At 45.6% G+C, this 17,540-nt stretch overlaps 1 protein-coding gene across 1 annotated transcript in view; it reads left to right on the plus strand.

The window, feature by feature from the left end:
- The window catches only part of ADCYAP1R1 (ADCYAP receptor type I), a 185,440-nt gene that overhangs the window by 77,495 nt on the left and 90,405 nt on the right, over positions 1-17,540 (plus strand). Inside the window, exon 3 of the mRNA XM_074986332.1 lies at positions 16,990-17,097. Within this exon, the coding sequence (XP_074842433.1) occupies positions 16,990-17,097 (108 nt within the window). The remainder of the gene's footprint in view (positions 1-16,989; positions 17,098-17,540) is intronic.

Raw genomic sequence — 17,540 nt, forward strand, 5'->3', positions numbered from 1 at the left:
CTGGGAGAAGCTACACCGACATCTCTCTGCAAGGTGCAGCTTCTCCCAGCTGGGGGAAGCTGAGGAGAAAGATAGCTGCACTGTTGCAGCTTCTCCCCAGCTGGGGGAAGCTGGGTGGACAGACAGCTCTAGAGTGGCAGGGAGCCAGTAAACTGACCAGCAATGTGAGGAGGGGAGCCGGGAGCCAGGCTGCCACCTGGTTCCTTGCTCCCCTCCACTTGCAGGAGCCAGGAAACTGACCAAGGCTGGTGCCCTCGTCAGTTTCCTTCCTCCCCTGAGTTGCGCAGGAAATTTGACTTATGCAGGGGGTTGCGAGAATGCAATGCCTGCATAGGTCTGGGTCTGCTGTATCAAAATTTAGAATTTTGCGTTAGGAGCTGGAGAAGAGAGTGCTGAAATGATATGGCTGTTTCCCTGGCCTTTGCTTGTGTGAACAGTAGGGTTAACTCTCTCACAAAAGGGGCCTTTGCCACTGCTGTTCAGCCTGAGACCGAGTTATTTTCTCTCAAGGACTGGTTCAGATATCGAGTCTTTTCGTTGACAGGAATAGCAGAACAAAAAGAAAGTGCATCACTCAGAGAGAGGCTGCATTCAAAGTTGAACACAGTAACAAAGCTCATGTGAGCCCTGGGTGGGAATTGGAAGGCTTTTGGTGCTGTCTCCTTGGTTTTAATTTTTTTCTCTTGACAGACAGCATTAAAAAGATGTGTTAGCGTTGCTTTCATTTGTGGTGAAGTTTTGCATCTCCAGACATCTTGTCTCTTTGTTCAGCAGTTTACAAACCAATTTTGTCCTTGGTGTTACCTCCTTTTCACTTTACTCGAATTAAACCAGAGATGAATTTGTCTCTAATTGGTTTTGGCTTAATATAGACTTTCTATAATAATTATATTACAATTGCACTGAAGGAGCCCAACTGAGATCACAGCTCCATTGTTTTTATGTACCGTACGCAAAGGCACATGTAAAGCCAATGGACCCAAGTCTTTGGCAGGAGGGAATGAACCTGCAACTGTAGGGTCTAAAGTAACCACATGAGCTAAAGGCCATCTAGCTCTCAGTGAAGACTGTAGAGCAGAGACTTTACTCTCCCTCGTATGTGGTCTCCATACCTCTGGGGTTACGCATGATGGAGCTTGCAAGCTAAACACGGAAAGGATGGAAGACAGAGAGGCTGCATCTACGCTACAGTGATGTTTCAAAAGATGATCTTCCAGAAGATTTTCCGAAAGAACCTGTCCACACACAAAAAGCAGATCAAAAGATCAGGCCAGGGATCAAAAAATCCAACGCTGTGAGGACTGCTCTTTTGAAAAATGCCCCCTGGCACATCTACACACGCTTTTCTTTTCCTGAAAGAATCGTTTTTTTCTGAAAGAATCATCTGGGAGAGGAAATGGGCCTCAGAAAGAAGCGTCACATTCTTTTGAATGCCTTTCAAATGGCATATTTTGTATGCAGACACTCCGCAGGAACTTTAAAAAGCCCCAGCTAGTCTGAAAGATCTCACTAGCGTAGATATGTCCCTTCACTTTTGCAGAGGGGGAACTGAGGAAGAGAGAGATTCTTGGTAGGTCTACACTGCTGTCAGTGTGCTTGCAACCTGTGCAGATGTACCTGAGATAGCTTTAATCCAGCTCACTTAAGTATTGGAGCAGTGAGGCTGGTGGAGCATGAGCTGTACAAATTGCCCCTAACTTTGGTTATTATTCAGGGAGATAGCCCACTATGAAACCCATGCTGCCATGTCTTCACTTCTCTTCTGCTTGAGCTACATAGATTAAAGCTGTGTTAGCTATGTCTAAATGAACTGCAAATTGCACCCTGAAATAGTCGTAGCAGGGCCTCTTACCTGGCTGGGCCACAGGCCCCTGTTCTATCCACAAACTCAGCTAAGGCTGCTCCAAGTTTTTTGCACCCATGTTTTTATTATGTGTGAAAGTCCCACCATCTCCTACATACAGTTGATCACAGTAACCCCGCTGGTTAAAAAGCTACAGGGAGAGGATCCTTCCATGTTCTTGCTCTTCTCATCCCCTTCCCCTCTCTTGGCTCTTTTCTGCATGCCCAGCTGCTTTATATAACCCCCCTGCTCCAGGGGCTCACAGTTGCCAGACATGAAGCCTGGCTTTGCTCAGCTCAGCTGGCTCCTATAACCCATTCTGGATGGAGCTGGAGTGTCAGAGGTCTGGCTCAGGCTCTCTGGCCAGTGGTCTGTCACACCGTGATGAATCGTAAGTGATTTGCTTGAAGTCATCCTAGAAGTCTTTAGCAGAGCTCAGTCTAGATTTTCTGAGACCCATGGAGTGCCTTTAAACACAACAACAGCCTTCTGAATATAGCAGCTTCTTCTCATTGACTCTGTCCATGCCTCTGTTGTTGTTGTTTATGGATTGGTTTTTTGGTTCATGGCTGATCATGCAGCTTTGACGCAGCCGTCAGTGTGAAGCAAATAATAATCAGGATTCAAACGAAGCACCTTTCTTTACAACACAAACATGACAGTTAAATAATAAATCTATCCTAGCTGCTCAAACCTGGGAAGCAGAGATTCTTGGATGCAGCATTGTCAAGAATGTTCCAACCCACGATTTCCAGAAGCATATGCAGTTTTTATGCTTAACATTTGCTTTGTGCAATGCACATCTTGCCTTTCATTTTCCCAGAAATGCTGGATTAAAACCTCCCGAATGTCTCTGGGACCCCCAAGGAAGTATTTTTGTTTGACTTGGCACATGGAAGAGCCAGATGGAGTTCTGAAAAATCTGCCACAGATGTGCAGTGCAAAGAAATGTTGGATAGGATCCTGACAGTGGTGGTCTGTTTACAGAGCTGGATTTGAAAAGAGGCATCGGTATGCAAAGAGGTTGTTATAGGCCCTCTCTGGATGGAGGCCCTGCAAACTGCTCACGCAACAGTTATCATGATGAGCTGGATTGCATACAGTTAAGCTCCAGCCATGTGGTGTTTCGTGGGTTCAGAGTCCAGATGGGTCCCCACTTCTGTGACAGCTGCCACTTTGACTAACGCAGCAAGAATTCAACTGGAAACTTCCAGAGCTCAGAGCATGAGCTTGAGGTAAATCACCAACCTTCCCTGTCTGGGACTGTGACAGAATCACATGCTCTGTGCCTCAGGCACAGAGAGGCCTGTAACACACACTCACTCTGTGGGTAGTTCTCCCTCTAAGTTTTCCTGTGTGTGGAATAAATGTTGTTAAGTGCACCAAGGCATGTGATCATGTGCACAATCAATACAAACGAATGTTGCTGACTGCAGGTGGTTGTGGGCGCTCTGCCAATCAGCTGGGCAGCATCTGAATCTCTCCTGGGCATCCACCCAAGTGCTCAGCTTCCAGAGAACACTGGCAGTGGGTTATGTATGTGCTTAATTTTAAACCTGTGAGTGTCGCTGCTGGAGTCAAGGGAACTGCTCACAGATTTAAAATTAAAAGTTCAGTTTAAATCTTTCCTGAATCGGCGACTTCAGTTGTAAGCTGTTCATGAGAGGGGCAATGTCTCTGGGCTTATATAGCCCCTCATGCAATGGATCCCCACACTTGATTGGACCCTCACACTGATATTGTAATACAATTATTCACTGGCAATACAGGGCTGCACAAGGGCAGCTGAGAATCCAGGTATTTTTCTTTAAGAGGACATTGTGGTTTTTACTGAGTTTATTTGACTCCAGCCCAATGACTCAGTTAAGAACTAAAGTGATGAAAGAATCAGAGCTCAGCCCCCATGTTGCCTCAACCAAGGCTTGAGAAGACAGAAGCCAGTTGGTCTGTCAGAAATGAATGGGAGGGTGACTGAAAGGATGGCTACTTTTGAGATGCTGTTATAACGTAAATGTGCATTCTTTGGAGGAAACCCTGACCTTGCCTATATCAATGTTGGAACAAAGTCTGGACACCATGTATGAAGCAAGCAGGAGGGTTTATTACACACAGTGCTGGTGGAGTGTCACTTTCCTTGTTAGGCTCAGTGAACACTACCAGAAAATAGGTTACAATCAATTATATAGGATGCTGATGAGCAGAGAGAAACAACGGCATGGGTGTTATCCAAGCCTGGATATGTTCTCACAGCAAGATGAAATGAGCACAATAAGCCAATAATCTAGAAAGGTTGCATAGTGTTCCCACCCATAGTTTACAGAACATCTAATCTCAAGTACAGGTGGTTTTCTTTAACAAGTTACTTAAACAAAGCAGACGTTTAATGACAACTATGAGTCTAATTGGATTAGTGGTGCATCTACAGGAGTAATGATGGTGCCTTCACACGGGCATATCCAGGGATGCATTATCTAGAAGATTAAAGCAAAATACAGGAACAGCATAGAGCACTTGCACATTTCTTTTTATGTATCAGCCTGGGATAGCAAATGGGATAGTACTATATTATCCTGATTCTCACATGCATGGCCTCTTCTTGGAATGTGGTTGCCGGGGCAACTATCCCTCCCTCCAAACTCCAAGGCCCTGTCCGAGTTGGGACAACCTTCCTTAGGTCTTGTGAGTGAGATGGGCGGGGGGGAAACGGGGGTAACCTTCCACTCATGCTAATTGTGTTTCTGAACTATAGGATTATAGGCCTACTCCAGACTTCAGTCTTCGAATAGGGGGTCTTTAGCCGAATACCATAACCTGCCTCAGAAATTTCCATCCTACATCAATGAGAGGACAAGACTTCATTTAGTGCAAATCAGCAGAGATTCATTGACTTCAATAGAGCAGTGCCAAAGTATGCCTGCTGTGGATCTAGCCCTACATCTTCTACGCCAGAGCTGTGGGACCGATCAGATGGTTTACCAGACTGCCAGTACTGAGTGGAGAGTGGTATTTTGCTCCTTTTCTACACTTTAGGTATCTGGCCTACAGCAGTAATCTAAGTTTTTTAAATGTAATTGGTTGATCCTGCTTTAGACAGGGGGCTGGATTAGATGACCTCCTAAGGTCCCTTCCAGCCCTGGAATTCTATGATCTAGGTAACTCCAGCTGGCACCATTCACTGCTCCCTATTCCCTCCCTGGCTTATGTCCTGGTTCAGAAATGACATCCCAACCCATCCCGGTTTTGACTTAGGGTGAGTTTCACAAATGTATTTAGGCATCTAACCCTAGCCTTTGTGTTCACACTCACTTTTCTCTCCCTGCTGGTCAGATGGAGATTTTGTCCCTTTAGAAGCATCAGCCACCATTTGTACCCATTAAAGTCACCTCATCTGATTATCTTACATAGAGGCAAACTTTATTTTTATAGGGTAGAAAAAAATTGAAAGAAAAACACTGAAACCTCCACAATAATGGTAAAGAACCACATATAGCAGGACCTTTGTGGCACTGACCCAGATAGATGGCTGTAAAGCTTGTGTGTATGAGCACAGAGAACATCAGTGAACAAAGTGTTTCTGTTTTGCAGCCTAAAAGCTATTGGAGCATGTTGGAGCCTCAGCATGTGTTTTGTTTTAGTGCCAGCTTGTGAACCCCTTACTCACACTAGGGAGCAGTTACTCACCCAGGTGGGCCTGAGTGCCATGGACAGTTCTGGCTGAAAGTGATGGGATTATTGGGATGAGTGACAGCTCACTAATGTGAGAAAAAGATTCACATAATTTGGTCCCTAGCAGTGCGCATGCCTCCTATATGCTGCTACCTTTTCCTCCTTTGTTTATCCCACTCCCTTCAATCTCGCAACAAAGAGTTTGTCCAGTTGAAAGATTCTTTTCACAGCAGCAGGAGACAGTGAGGTTTAATGGGTACAGTAGAGTAAACACATGTCAACTCACAAACCCAAAGACGGACAGGATTATGGGATTCACTTCAATAGAGAGCCAATTATGGATAATAGACTTTATTAAGATTAGTTACTTCAGGTTACTACAAGTTCAGAAGATACACATTAGCAAGCAAAAAGTACAACAAGAATGTAGGTAGTCCGTTGTGTCCGACAATGACGTCTTGAATTTGCACAGGCTCACCAGCTGTGGACTCGCATGTGGCTGAGGAGTCCAAGCTTTGAACGGCATGGGCGTTGGCAAGGGAATTCTCCTGGCTCTGTTGGTGCAGCTGCTGCCATTGCTTTCTTCCTCTCAAGAGCATCAATGAGACGTACATGTCGCTGCTCTTCAAAGTTGCCATACGCGTGTCGTACGACAGCACGCCAGCCTGTTCAGTCTTTTGCATGCTGCTCTAGCTGATCTGATTTTAAACCAGCATGAGCAATGTTGGCCTTCATGCAGTCTTTATACCTCTTGTGAAGCCTGCCTTGATTCCTTTTGCTGTGGGAGAGTTCACTGTAGAGGAGTTACTTAGGGCTTCTTGACTCCTCCATTTGTATGACGTGCCCTTTCCAGCGAATCTGGGCTTTTAGAATCATGGCTTCGATGCCCATGGTTCCTGCTCTGCCCAGGACTTCCAGGTTCATAACTCTGTCCTGCCATCGAATGTGCAGTATTGACCTCAGGCTGTGTATGTGGCAGTGCTCCAGCAGTTTTATATGTTTTCTGTACAAGGCCCAGGTTTCACAGCCATACATGTACTCAACTGGATAAGAGGCATTTTGGAATGCTTCTGTCCCTTTTGCTGCAGGGAATCCCGGTTCCAAAGTGCCTCACATCAGGCATGCGGTGGATGTGGCTCCAGCTGGGGGAGGCCTGAGGCACCCCTGAGCTGAAAGTCCCCAGTAAAACTCATCTAGGGGCAGGGTTGCTCAAGTTTTTATCCCTTACCTGTTTACTGTGTGCATACTGGCTCGATGCCACTTTTAGCATTCTCATGAGGCTGAAGCCAAGATCACCCTGTCTGCTGGTTCCCAGCTCAAATGCAAGTGTCAAGTCTGATATGGCTACCTGGTATTTATGTTTGCAGGGTGGAAGCATGTAACAGGCTGTAACAAGGATGGGAACTTGGTTGTACTACAGGAATGGAAATTTCCACTCATGCTTTCACAGGCCTGCAGGCTCGTCTTTAGTCCTGCAGACAGGGCTGCTGATGTGTTACGCAACAACACAGAGGACCCATTTCCCATTCCTAATTGTCACTTATCTACTATGTTAGCCTCAGCCAATTACTGTACCTCTTTGCCCCATTTTTCCCCTCTATCTGGCTTTGGCTGTGCCTGGATGCTATCTGGACATTTCTTGCTGTGTGTTTGTGCAGGAAGTAGGGTTCTGTTGCACTGGGGTTCTGTTGCTCTGAGTAATATCAATCTATTGATCCATCGATTGATAGATACACACACACACACTATTATAAAAGGAAATCTATCTGTTCATCTGTCCATCCCACTATAGTAATGAACATTCCCTGGGGCTGTCATGGTGCGTGTGAGGCAGTGGTGGGGTTGGCATGGAGAAGCTCCACTTCTCTGCCCACCTGTGAAGTGCAGAGCCAGGGTGGGGTTTGCATGGGAGCAGCTCCTCTGCCCACCTTTCCACATCCTGGGAGGCAGGAAGGGAGGTTAGCAGGGAAGGGAAGAAAGAAACTGTGGGGCTGAGGCAGCAGGTCTTGGAAAGGAACCACCCCTCATCCTGTGCCTCCCTCCCACAGGCCCTGTGCTGCACCAACACAAAACTACTGGGATCCCCGCTGACAGCCTCCCCACCCCTCGTCCCCTTTATAACCTTGCACTTCCCCCCACTTCCTCTGCCCTGCACCCCCTCTCCCTTTTCCCTCTTCCTGCTACACCTCTGTGCTCCCCACCATCCAGAACCCCTCCAACTGCCCCCCTGACTGAACACACACACCCTGGCTTGCCACCAGCCCATCTCCTCATGCTCCCATCTCCACGTTCTGCATACTCACAGGCAGGCACAGTCCTCCAGCATCTCCATTTGCTGACCCATGCCGGCAGTGCCTGAGGCCCCTGCCTCCTTCTTCGCCCACCAGGAGCCATCTGTCCAGCCTGGCTTTGCTCTTGTGACTCCTCAGCAAGCCAGTGACTGGGAACTCACCTCAGGATCTGCTTTTAGATCCTTCTCCAACACTGTATGGAGCAATGCAGCTAGGAGCCTGGGGTGCCCCCACACATGCTGTGCTCACTGACGGCACCAGGGAATCAGCTGCTGGCAGCGGGTCTCTCCCACCTGGGAAAGAGGGAGCAGCACCTCCCCCACCTGCCCAGCTCAACAACCTGAATCATAGAATCATAGGGCTGGAAGGGACCTCAGAAGGTCATCTAGTCCAGCCCCCTGCTTCAAGCAGGATCAACCCCAACTAAGTCATTCCTGCCAGGACCTCTGTCAAGCTGGGTATTAAAAACCTCGAGGGATGGAGATTCCACCACCTGTCTAGGCAACGCATTCCAGTGATTCGCCACCCTCCTGGTGAAGTAGTTTTTTTCTAATATCCAACCTACACCTCTCCTTCTGTAACTTCAGATCATTGCTCCTTGTTCTGCCATCTGACACCCCTGAGAACAATTTCTCTCCATTCTCTTTAGAGCAATCCCTCAGGAATTTAATGGCTGCTATTAACTCACCCCTCAGTCTTCTCTTCTGCAAACTAAAGAAGCCCAAATCCCTCAGCTACTCCTCATAGGTCATGTGCTCCAGTCCTTTAATCATTTTTGTTGCCTTCCACTGAACCTGCTTCAGCACATCCACATCCTTTTTATACTGGGGGGGCCCAAAACTGGACATAATATTCCAGATGTGGCCTCACCAGTGCCAAATGGGGGGAACAATCACTTCCCTAGATCTGCTCACAGTGCTTCTCCAAATGCACCCTAGTATGCCGTTAGCCTTCTTGGCTACAATGGCACACTGTTTACTCATATCCAGCCTTTCATCCACCATAACCCCTAGGTCCCTTTCCGCTGTACTGCTGCTTAGCCAGTCAGTCCCCAGCCTATAACAATGCTTGGGATTGGGAGTGAAGATACTCCCCAGGTGAGAATACCATTAGTTTGCCACCGGCTTCCCTCCCGCTCTCTGTCTCTGCCTGTCTGGTTGCAGAATGGTGAGACAATGTTCTAGAATATTCCCATTTGTCATGCAGTGCTGACTGTTTCCCATCAGGCCAGTGTTTGCAATGACTATAAACAAAAATCAGAGTCAGAGTCTAGAGAAATGTGGAATATGTTTACCTGCCTCAGTTTTTACTTATGGACAATTCTATGTGGCCATGATTCAGCTAGGCAGCCCCGGAAACCTCAAGATATACGCAGATCAGCAACCTTTCCACAGGATGCTAAGGCGGAGCATAACGTTAGGTCTAACAAGATGCTTACCCAAAATGTTGCATATTCAGAAGTGGTACAGATGTAATGAGTGCTTGTAGGAAAGATTGATGTAGTGTTTGTATATGGGACAAAATAAAATTTGATTGAAAAAACAACAGAATACACACTAGCTTACATATTAGAAACAATCAGTTCTACCTGTGCAACTAAATACTTCAGCTGTAGCTGCCAAAAAGGGGCCGTCCCGCTAGTATAAATAATAATGGTGGTGCTTTGTTAGCACAGTCAACCTGTGGAACTTCTTGCCAGAGGATGGTGTGAAGACATGGACTTTATCAGGTTTCAAAAAAGAATGAAATGTATTCATAAAGGTTAGGTCGACCAACACTTATTAGCGAGGATGGGTAGGAATGGCGTCCTATGCTCTGTTTGTCAGAGGCAGGAAATGGATGAGAAGAGATGGATCACTCAGTGATGATCCGTTCTGTTCCCTCTCTCTGGAGCACCCACCATTGGCCACTGTCAGAAGACAACAAAAAGTCCTTTGGATCCTTATAGACTAACAGATGTTTTAGAGCATACACTTTTGTGGGGAAAGACCCGCTTCTCTGACGAAGCAGGTCTTTACCTATGAACCTTATGCTCCAAAATATCTATAGTCTATAAGGTGTCACAAGACTCTTGTTGTTCTCGAAGATACAGACTAACACAGCTACCTCTCTGATATTTGTCAGAAGACAGAATACTGGGCTAATGGTCTGACCCCTTATGGCCATTCTTATGAATTTCAAGCACAGTGTTACATTGCATTTCCCCACATTCACTTTTTTTCCCAAAAGTGTTTCTCATGTTTATGGTATCTATCATTGTTCGCGTATTTGCAAGAATGCTAATTAGAAGAGGAACAAAAAGTTCATCCTGATACCACCAAAGGTATCTGATTTAGAGAAGAAGACCCAGCAGGAGGTTTGCATAAATGCTCATTCATTTCTTTGATTATTTCAGATGCCTCAAGGAAGACAATGTATCATTACTGTGCATATTTACATAGCCCCTGGTTTTGTACTGATGGTCACAAGGCACAGCATTATACAACATATTATTTACTATCCTAAGATTTATAGGATGGGTGCAGTTCCTAGTGGGTCAGTGGACAGTGGACATCCCAGCCTACCAAAAATAACAATCTGTAATTTGATCTGGAGTTCCATCTTTGTCATCCTGATTATATAATTAACCTTTGCAAATCGATGTCTGTGAGCCCTCCGGGGAGACAGGTTTGTGTTTCTGGAGAGCAGACAACAACATGCTTAGAGTAAAGCCCCAGGCTGTCAATGGGACTCACGCAAACAGACAGGGGCCTCAATTAGCAACTTCTTTAAAACCCCAGGGAAAATTTAAAGAGATTGTTTGCTGCAATATAGAAGTACGCTGTGGCCAGAAAATCTAAATTAAAGATTCAGCTATCATTCCAGTATTATTTAGTTATTTATGATTTTATTATTTGACACTATTCTAAGTATAAAGGTTGCACCTCTCTCTAGTCCAGCACTCTCTGACCTGGTAACATCCATGGTCTGGCATGATTTCAGGTATCCAGACAACCACTTACCATGGGTGTAGCCAAGTTTCCCACAGTCCTATAACTTTGTTTACAGCCACCTATCCTGCCTCTCAGTATTCTGTGCTGTTATTTAGCTTTAACTTACCCCTAGATGTCTTCTTAGAGCTCAGTAACCAATGGAAGTGTTGGTAATGCTGTTAGATGACATTGAGCTCCTGTGGTTCATCAAATTTTCTTACTCAGCATAGATCAGGTCCTAGGGGTGCCGAAGTAGAAAGGCTCATCATGTATTAGGAACAAAAAATAAAATCTTAACACCGAGGGCTGTGTCTAGACTAGCCCTGAACTTTGAAGGGGGCGTGGTAAATAGGGTGTCGGGAGATTACTCCATCTTTGTCATCCTGATTATATAATTAACCTTTGCAAATCAATGTCTTTGAGCCCTCTGGGGAGACAGGTTTGTATTTCTCGAGAACAGACAACAACATACCTCTCATGAATTTTGGGGAGTAAAGGGACTTCGATGTAGCATGGGTACTTCAAAGTACCCGTGGCTGACCCGGGGCTACACACAAGCTGGCACTTTGAAGTTTCACACTTCGAAGTTGCCGTGGGGGAGATTCTGACTAAGTGCTGCATATGCACCGCGGCACTTCAGTAGTCAGCTCCCAACACCCTAATTACCATGCCCCCTTCGAAGTTCAGGGCTAATCTAGATGCAGCCTTAGTGACCCATTACTAGATGGCATTTGACCTGGTGCAATATGATATTTTCACTCAAAATTAATTTTGTGTCAGTCATGATAACTATGTATAGAGAGATCTACCTATCTCATAGAATGGACCTTCAGAGGTCACTGAGTCTGGTCCTTTTCAGTCACAGCAGGACCTGTCACCATCCCTCACACATTTTATTGTTTTTTTTAATGATTTGCCCCAGATCCCTAAGTGGCCCCCTCAAGGACTGAGCTCATCACTCTGGGTTTAGCTCAAACTGCTGAGCTAGCCCTTTTCCCTGGCTGACTGACAAGCAAGTCTCAAATTAGAATGGCAATAGGATTAGCATGTAGTAGGTATGTTTCCAGTGGTGAGCCCTGGGTTCTGCTATGTAATATTTTTATCAATGACCTGGGGAGAACAAAGCAAAACAAAAAAATCACAATTAATGAAGTTTGCAGATAATATCATGTTTGGAGGAGTGATAAACAACAAAGAGGACAGGTCACTGCGACAAAGTAAACTGCATTGCTTGGTAACCTAGGTGCAAGCAAACACTACGTGTTTTTCATGTGGCCAAATGTAAAAGTATATTGTCATGTTGCCTGGAATGGAACACAACTGTGAGTGCCAGCCTCAGGGCAGATCACCAGGAAAACTGGCCGATGCCCCATTCGGCTGGTGTGTTCTATAATTAGGCCTCACAAAGCCAGTAGCAAATGTGAATTCCTGGATTAATGTACCAGTTTTACGATGGAGTCACAGACAGACGTCTTAGACTCTCCATTCTATCTTGTCACTCAGACTCTGATAACAGGTCACAAACCAAAAATCTCATCAGGTCACTTTCAGTCCCAGCAAGCTGGTGGCTTACCCCAGCTCAGCTAGTATTCTAGATCTTACACTAAAGACAACATTCTCCATTTTCCATCCAATGAAGTGATTTTTACCCATGAAGGCTCATAACCTAATAAAAACATTAATTGCAAAGGTGCCACAGGACTGCTTCTTACTCACTCAAATCAACCATTAAGGCTATGTCCACACTAGCCCTAGAACTTCAAAAGGGGCATGATAATGAACCTAATCGAAAGATGCTAATGAGCAACAGGGGGATTTCAAAATGTGCGGGGTCCTTTTAAAAAGGACCCCTGTGTAGCCGCGCCAATCTGCGCGCGTTCGAAAGTGGCACTTTCAAGGTGCCACAGCCAGCAGCGTGCTGATGCTAATGAGGCACTGCATATTCAATTCAGTGCCTCACTAGTTTTTTCGATTGGGTCATTAGCATGGCCATTTTGAACTTTTGGCCAATTGTGGCCACAGCCACAGTGTGTAATTCCTAATGGTAGCAGTGATGGAATAAGTTGTTAGCTGCCCTAAAGCCTTTGCAGGGTACCCACACTATCTCTAGGGCTCTCTGCTTTGCATCTGGCATAGTCCCTTGTAGGAATCCAAGCAGTCCCAAGATGAAGGATCTTCTCTTGAATCCACTCCAATAGGTACTTCACCAAAAACAAGCTGAAGGTATCAGTACTGACATGGGCTTTTCCTTAGAGGACAGAGAGAGAGAGATGAATGCATTTTGAGTCTTTGACCTCTGATTGTCACACACAGTGACCGCTGGCTCTGAGAGGAGCACTTTACAATTAAAGTTCTTCATATTTGCATTCCACAAGGCCTCTTTCTCCTGGGATGGGTTATTTGGTTACAGGGTGTATGCACAATGGAAAGTTTGCACCTCTCCAATCCAGTACTCTTTCTTCTGAACGAGAGAGTACCTGGCTGGTAGGAGGGGTGGGAGTGTGATTCCTCACACCCCATGGCAGCGTGGGGGCCAGTCAGAGTCCTCTTTGCCTCATAACAGCGGGGCTGGGAGCTGGAGCCCCCTCCTGCCTCACGGGACCAGGGGACAGAGTCGGAGTCCCCTGGCTGCCCTGCCGCTGTGCAGGACTGACCAGAACCCCCTGTCAGCCCTGTGGAAGCTGGGGGGAGGAGTCTGAAGCCCTGTGGCAGTCCCGGGTACCCTGGGCTGGGGCTAGAGTCCCAGTGTAGGGGAGGCTGGAGGCTGGGGCTGCAGCAGCCTTGGGACCATAGGGCTGTCTGGAGACAGAAGCCCAGAATCCCTCCCCTGGTCCAGCAAATTCTCTTTCTCAGGACCAGTCAGATCCCAACCAGGCCAGACAATGGAGGTGCAACCCATACATTATAACAGAATACAGGTAAATGAAAACAAGTCAAATAAAACCCCATTAGTTTTCATGAAGTTTAAACACTAACTGTACTTTAATCTATATTAATACTTAAATTAATTGACCTGGTTTTGGTGTGAGCTGCACCTGATCTGCCAGGGTCACATGGCAAGGTCACATCTTAGGAACGAAGTGCTGACAGGAGCAGGGACTCTACCCTATGCGGGCAGCAACTCTAAAAAAAGACTTGCGGGTTATGATGGATAATCTGCTGAATGTGATCTTGCTGTTGTGACCCAAAGGGCTAATCTGGAAGGAACCCTGAGTAGGAATGAGGTGGTGATATTATCTCTGTTGGTGCCAACAGTGTGATTCCTTCTGGAGTCCTGTGTCTAGTTCCTAATGTCCGAAAATCAAGAAGAAGATTGGTAAATTGAAGTGGGTGCAGCGAAGGGCCTCAAGAATGATGTAAAGATTTGGACAACATGTCGTAGAGTGATGGACTCCAGCTGTTTCATCTCTGTAGCTTGTCAAAGGGAAGGCTAAGGGGTAACTTGATCAGGGTTTAGAAGTACTTACATGAGGAATAAAAAAGTTTTCAATGGGGTCTCCGATCTAGCAAACAAAGGTCTAACGCGATCCAGTAGCTGGAAGTTGATGGTAATTCAGAGTGGAAATAAGCCACACATTCTTAAAAATTGAGGTGAAGTAATGAGTGGAACAACATTCCCCATCACTCACTGTTCTAAAATGAACCTTCCAGTTTTTTGACCCTGAAAGTTAGGGACTTTACATGTAAAGAATTACATCGGCAGTCATCCAAAAGCATTTTCTTGACTGTCAGATGCTCCATGGAAAATGTTCAGACTTCATTCTGTTTCTGACAGATATGCCCTGCATGGAACAGGAGTTGAGCTGTTTTATCTTATTTCCAGCAATGGATAAGAAGGAGCCTTTATTTCCTCTTTTCTTGGGTTTTTCATTGCTGCCCTTCATCCTAAATACAAACAAACCAGGTTTTGTTTTACCTGAATAAGAGGAAAAAGATTCTGGCCTAGATTCTTCTCTGCATACTGTCGGGTAGATGGATTGAAATGAATGGAGTTATGATGCATTACACAAGCTGAAGATCTGACCTTCCATCTGCTAAGCTCGGTAAAGAAGGTGAGCACAGGTAATTGGTTCAGGCATCCTAGTTCTGTAGCCAATTTTCTGCCTGCCCAATCCCCATCATAGGATAGAGCTACTTCTTAGATGCTCTATGTTACAGTGGCTGGTTGTGTCTCTGGCTCTGGAACACTGGCTCAAGGACAACACAAGCATGTGTGTTATGGCTGCAGCATCAACAACTTAAGATCAGGAGAATATGGAGTAGAATTAGGGAGGGATGTGATACCACTTAATACAGCATTAAGGAGACCACTGCTGGAAACCCATGTCTAGGTCTGATGTCAACACTTCAGAAAGGATGTTAACAAACTGGAAATGCATTCAGAAGAGAGCTAAAGAGCCAACTGACATCTGAACACGTGTCTTGCACTGATTGATTTCTGAATCTCAATCTATGTAGTTTATCTGACAGCAAGTTAAATAGGGGCTTGATCACAACCTACCAGGCCTACATTTTTTAGGTATACAGGCAATCTTGCATTCTGTGTAGCAAGGCGTGCACAGTTAGATATGGAGCCCCATAGTCATAAGTGAGTGACTTAGGAGCTTTTTCTTATTGAAAACCCGTGGTATTTAGTCTCTTAAATGCCTTTGAGCATCTGTTTGTTAAGAACCTATCTCCTATTAAAATCTATGGGAATTAAGCACCTAAATATCTGTAAAGATCTGGTCTAAAAATCACTTTTGAAATTAGGACTTAGCCATTTAAATCTCTTATGCCTTTCAGAGCTGAGCAAAACAATGGCTAAATGCCTTTAAAAATCTAAATACCTGCACCGGGAGATTTCCGATTGTGTGTAATCTTTTCAGTCTAGCAGATGAACATAAAATAAGATCCTCTGAGTGGCTGGACATTGAAGGCTGAGCAATGCAGATTGGAAAGCCTGTTTTTAACATTATAACACTTTCCCCGGAGATGCTAGATTCTTCATCACTAAAAGATATCTCCCTACAGCAGAAATATGTACTCAATTCAAAAATCATGGAGTGAGGTTCTCTGGCTTATGCTATGCAGGAGGTTGGACTAGATGACTATAATGGTCCATTCTGGCCTTAATATTTATGAATTGACACTGTCTACACAGGAAGTTGGGGAGGGTGAGTGTGGGCCACCTAGGCAGTATTTGACTGGCTTGTCTGGGTATTTTTATGGATTTGCCAGAAAAAATAATTTAATCTGTTAATTTTTTTTTTCCCGTATGTAAGATCAACAGACCCAGGTTGTCAGCAGGAGGGAAAGAACCTGCAATCTTAGGAGCTAACACCCTGTGCTGCTCCGTAAGAGCAAAAAGGCACCTGACTCTCAGCTATGGCTTTTCCTTGTGGATCCTGGGCAATGGGAGCTGCAGAAAAGATACTTGGAGCAGGAGGCAGCATGCAGAGCCTTGTGGCTGCCCTTATGTAATGGAGCCAGAGAGGGGTATGCTGCTGCTTCAGGGAGCTACCCTGTGTGGCACTAAAAGGACATTTAATGGCTCAAGCAGTGGTGCTGACTGGAGCCACCAGGGTCTCCTTTGGACTAGGTGTTCCAATCGAAAACCGGACACTTGGCAACCTAAACTGGGTGCCTAAGTATTTCTGAGAATCTGGTCTTTAGTGGTCTCTCATCCCCTGAACTCCCACTCCGGGGCCCACCCTAGCCAGTAACTCCTGCTTGCAGTGACTGGACCAAATCCTGAGAGTTTGCTGACGTCCTGGAGGTGTTTCTGATCTTCAGAACTTCTCAGGTTTTATCGCACAGACTTGTTAGCCTGGGGGAAAACCTACTGAAAGGCCTCAGGGTTTGTCCCCATTGTGTTCAGAGGTAGCTAAATTACAGCAGAATGCCATACCTGGAGGGCCAGACTCCTGAAGTCTGGAGTAAATTGATGCAGCTTGATTGACACAGCTTAATCAGCTTCAGTTTTTGTCTGCTTTGAATAGAGTCCCATTCACCCTGTTCCAATACTATAGTAATGCTGCCTGTTTAATAAGATTGCAGTCCGTACAAAACAATTCCAGATTGTCTAAGCCTATATGAAAGTGCTACTCTTTTTTGGAATAATGGGTCTTATGCTTATAGGTCTGAGAAGGCGGTAACTATAACGCACTAGAGCAAATGGGAAAGGAATTGGATTTGATTGCAAACTTCTGTCTTTGTTTCTCTTTCTCTTCTATAGGATGCCCTGGGATGTGGGATAATATTACATGCTGGAAGTCTGCGAGCGTGGGCGACACTGTCTTTGTGAGGTGTCCTGCTCTGTTCAGAATTATTAGCTCCGAAGATGGTAAGGTGCCTTTCTCCTCTCTTTATTTGTTCCATAGGGTTGCTAGATGCAGCAGCCCCTAGCTGCTTCTAGTCATGCTGGTCATACAGGCAGGCAATTGGTACTACAGGTTGAACCTCTCTAGTCCAGCAACCTCGGGACCTCACTGGTGCTGAACCAGAGAATTTGCTGGACCATAGGCAGTCAATATTGTCTAGCAGCATTACCAACACTTCCACTGCTTACTGGGCTTTTAGAAGACATTTATGTGTAAATTACAACTAAATAACCGCACAGAGAACTGAGAGTCAGGACTGGTGGCTGTAAACAAACTTTATGGGACTTGGTGAATTTTGGCCACATCCATGGGAAGTGGTTGTCCAGCTAACTAAAATCATGCTGAATTACGGATGTTGCCAGATGAGAGAGTTCTGGATTAGAGAGGTTCAACCTGCAGTAAAGGG

This window comes from Carettochelys insculpta, chromosome 2 (genome assembly GCF_033958435.1).
Source record: "Carettochelys insculpta isolate YL-2023 chromosome 2, ASM3395843v1, whole genome shotgun sequence".
Classification (NCBI taxonomy): domain Eukaryota; kingdom Metazoa; phylum Chordata; order Testudines; family Carettochelyidae; genus Carettochelys; species Carettochelys insculpta.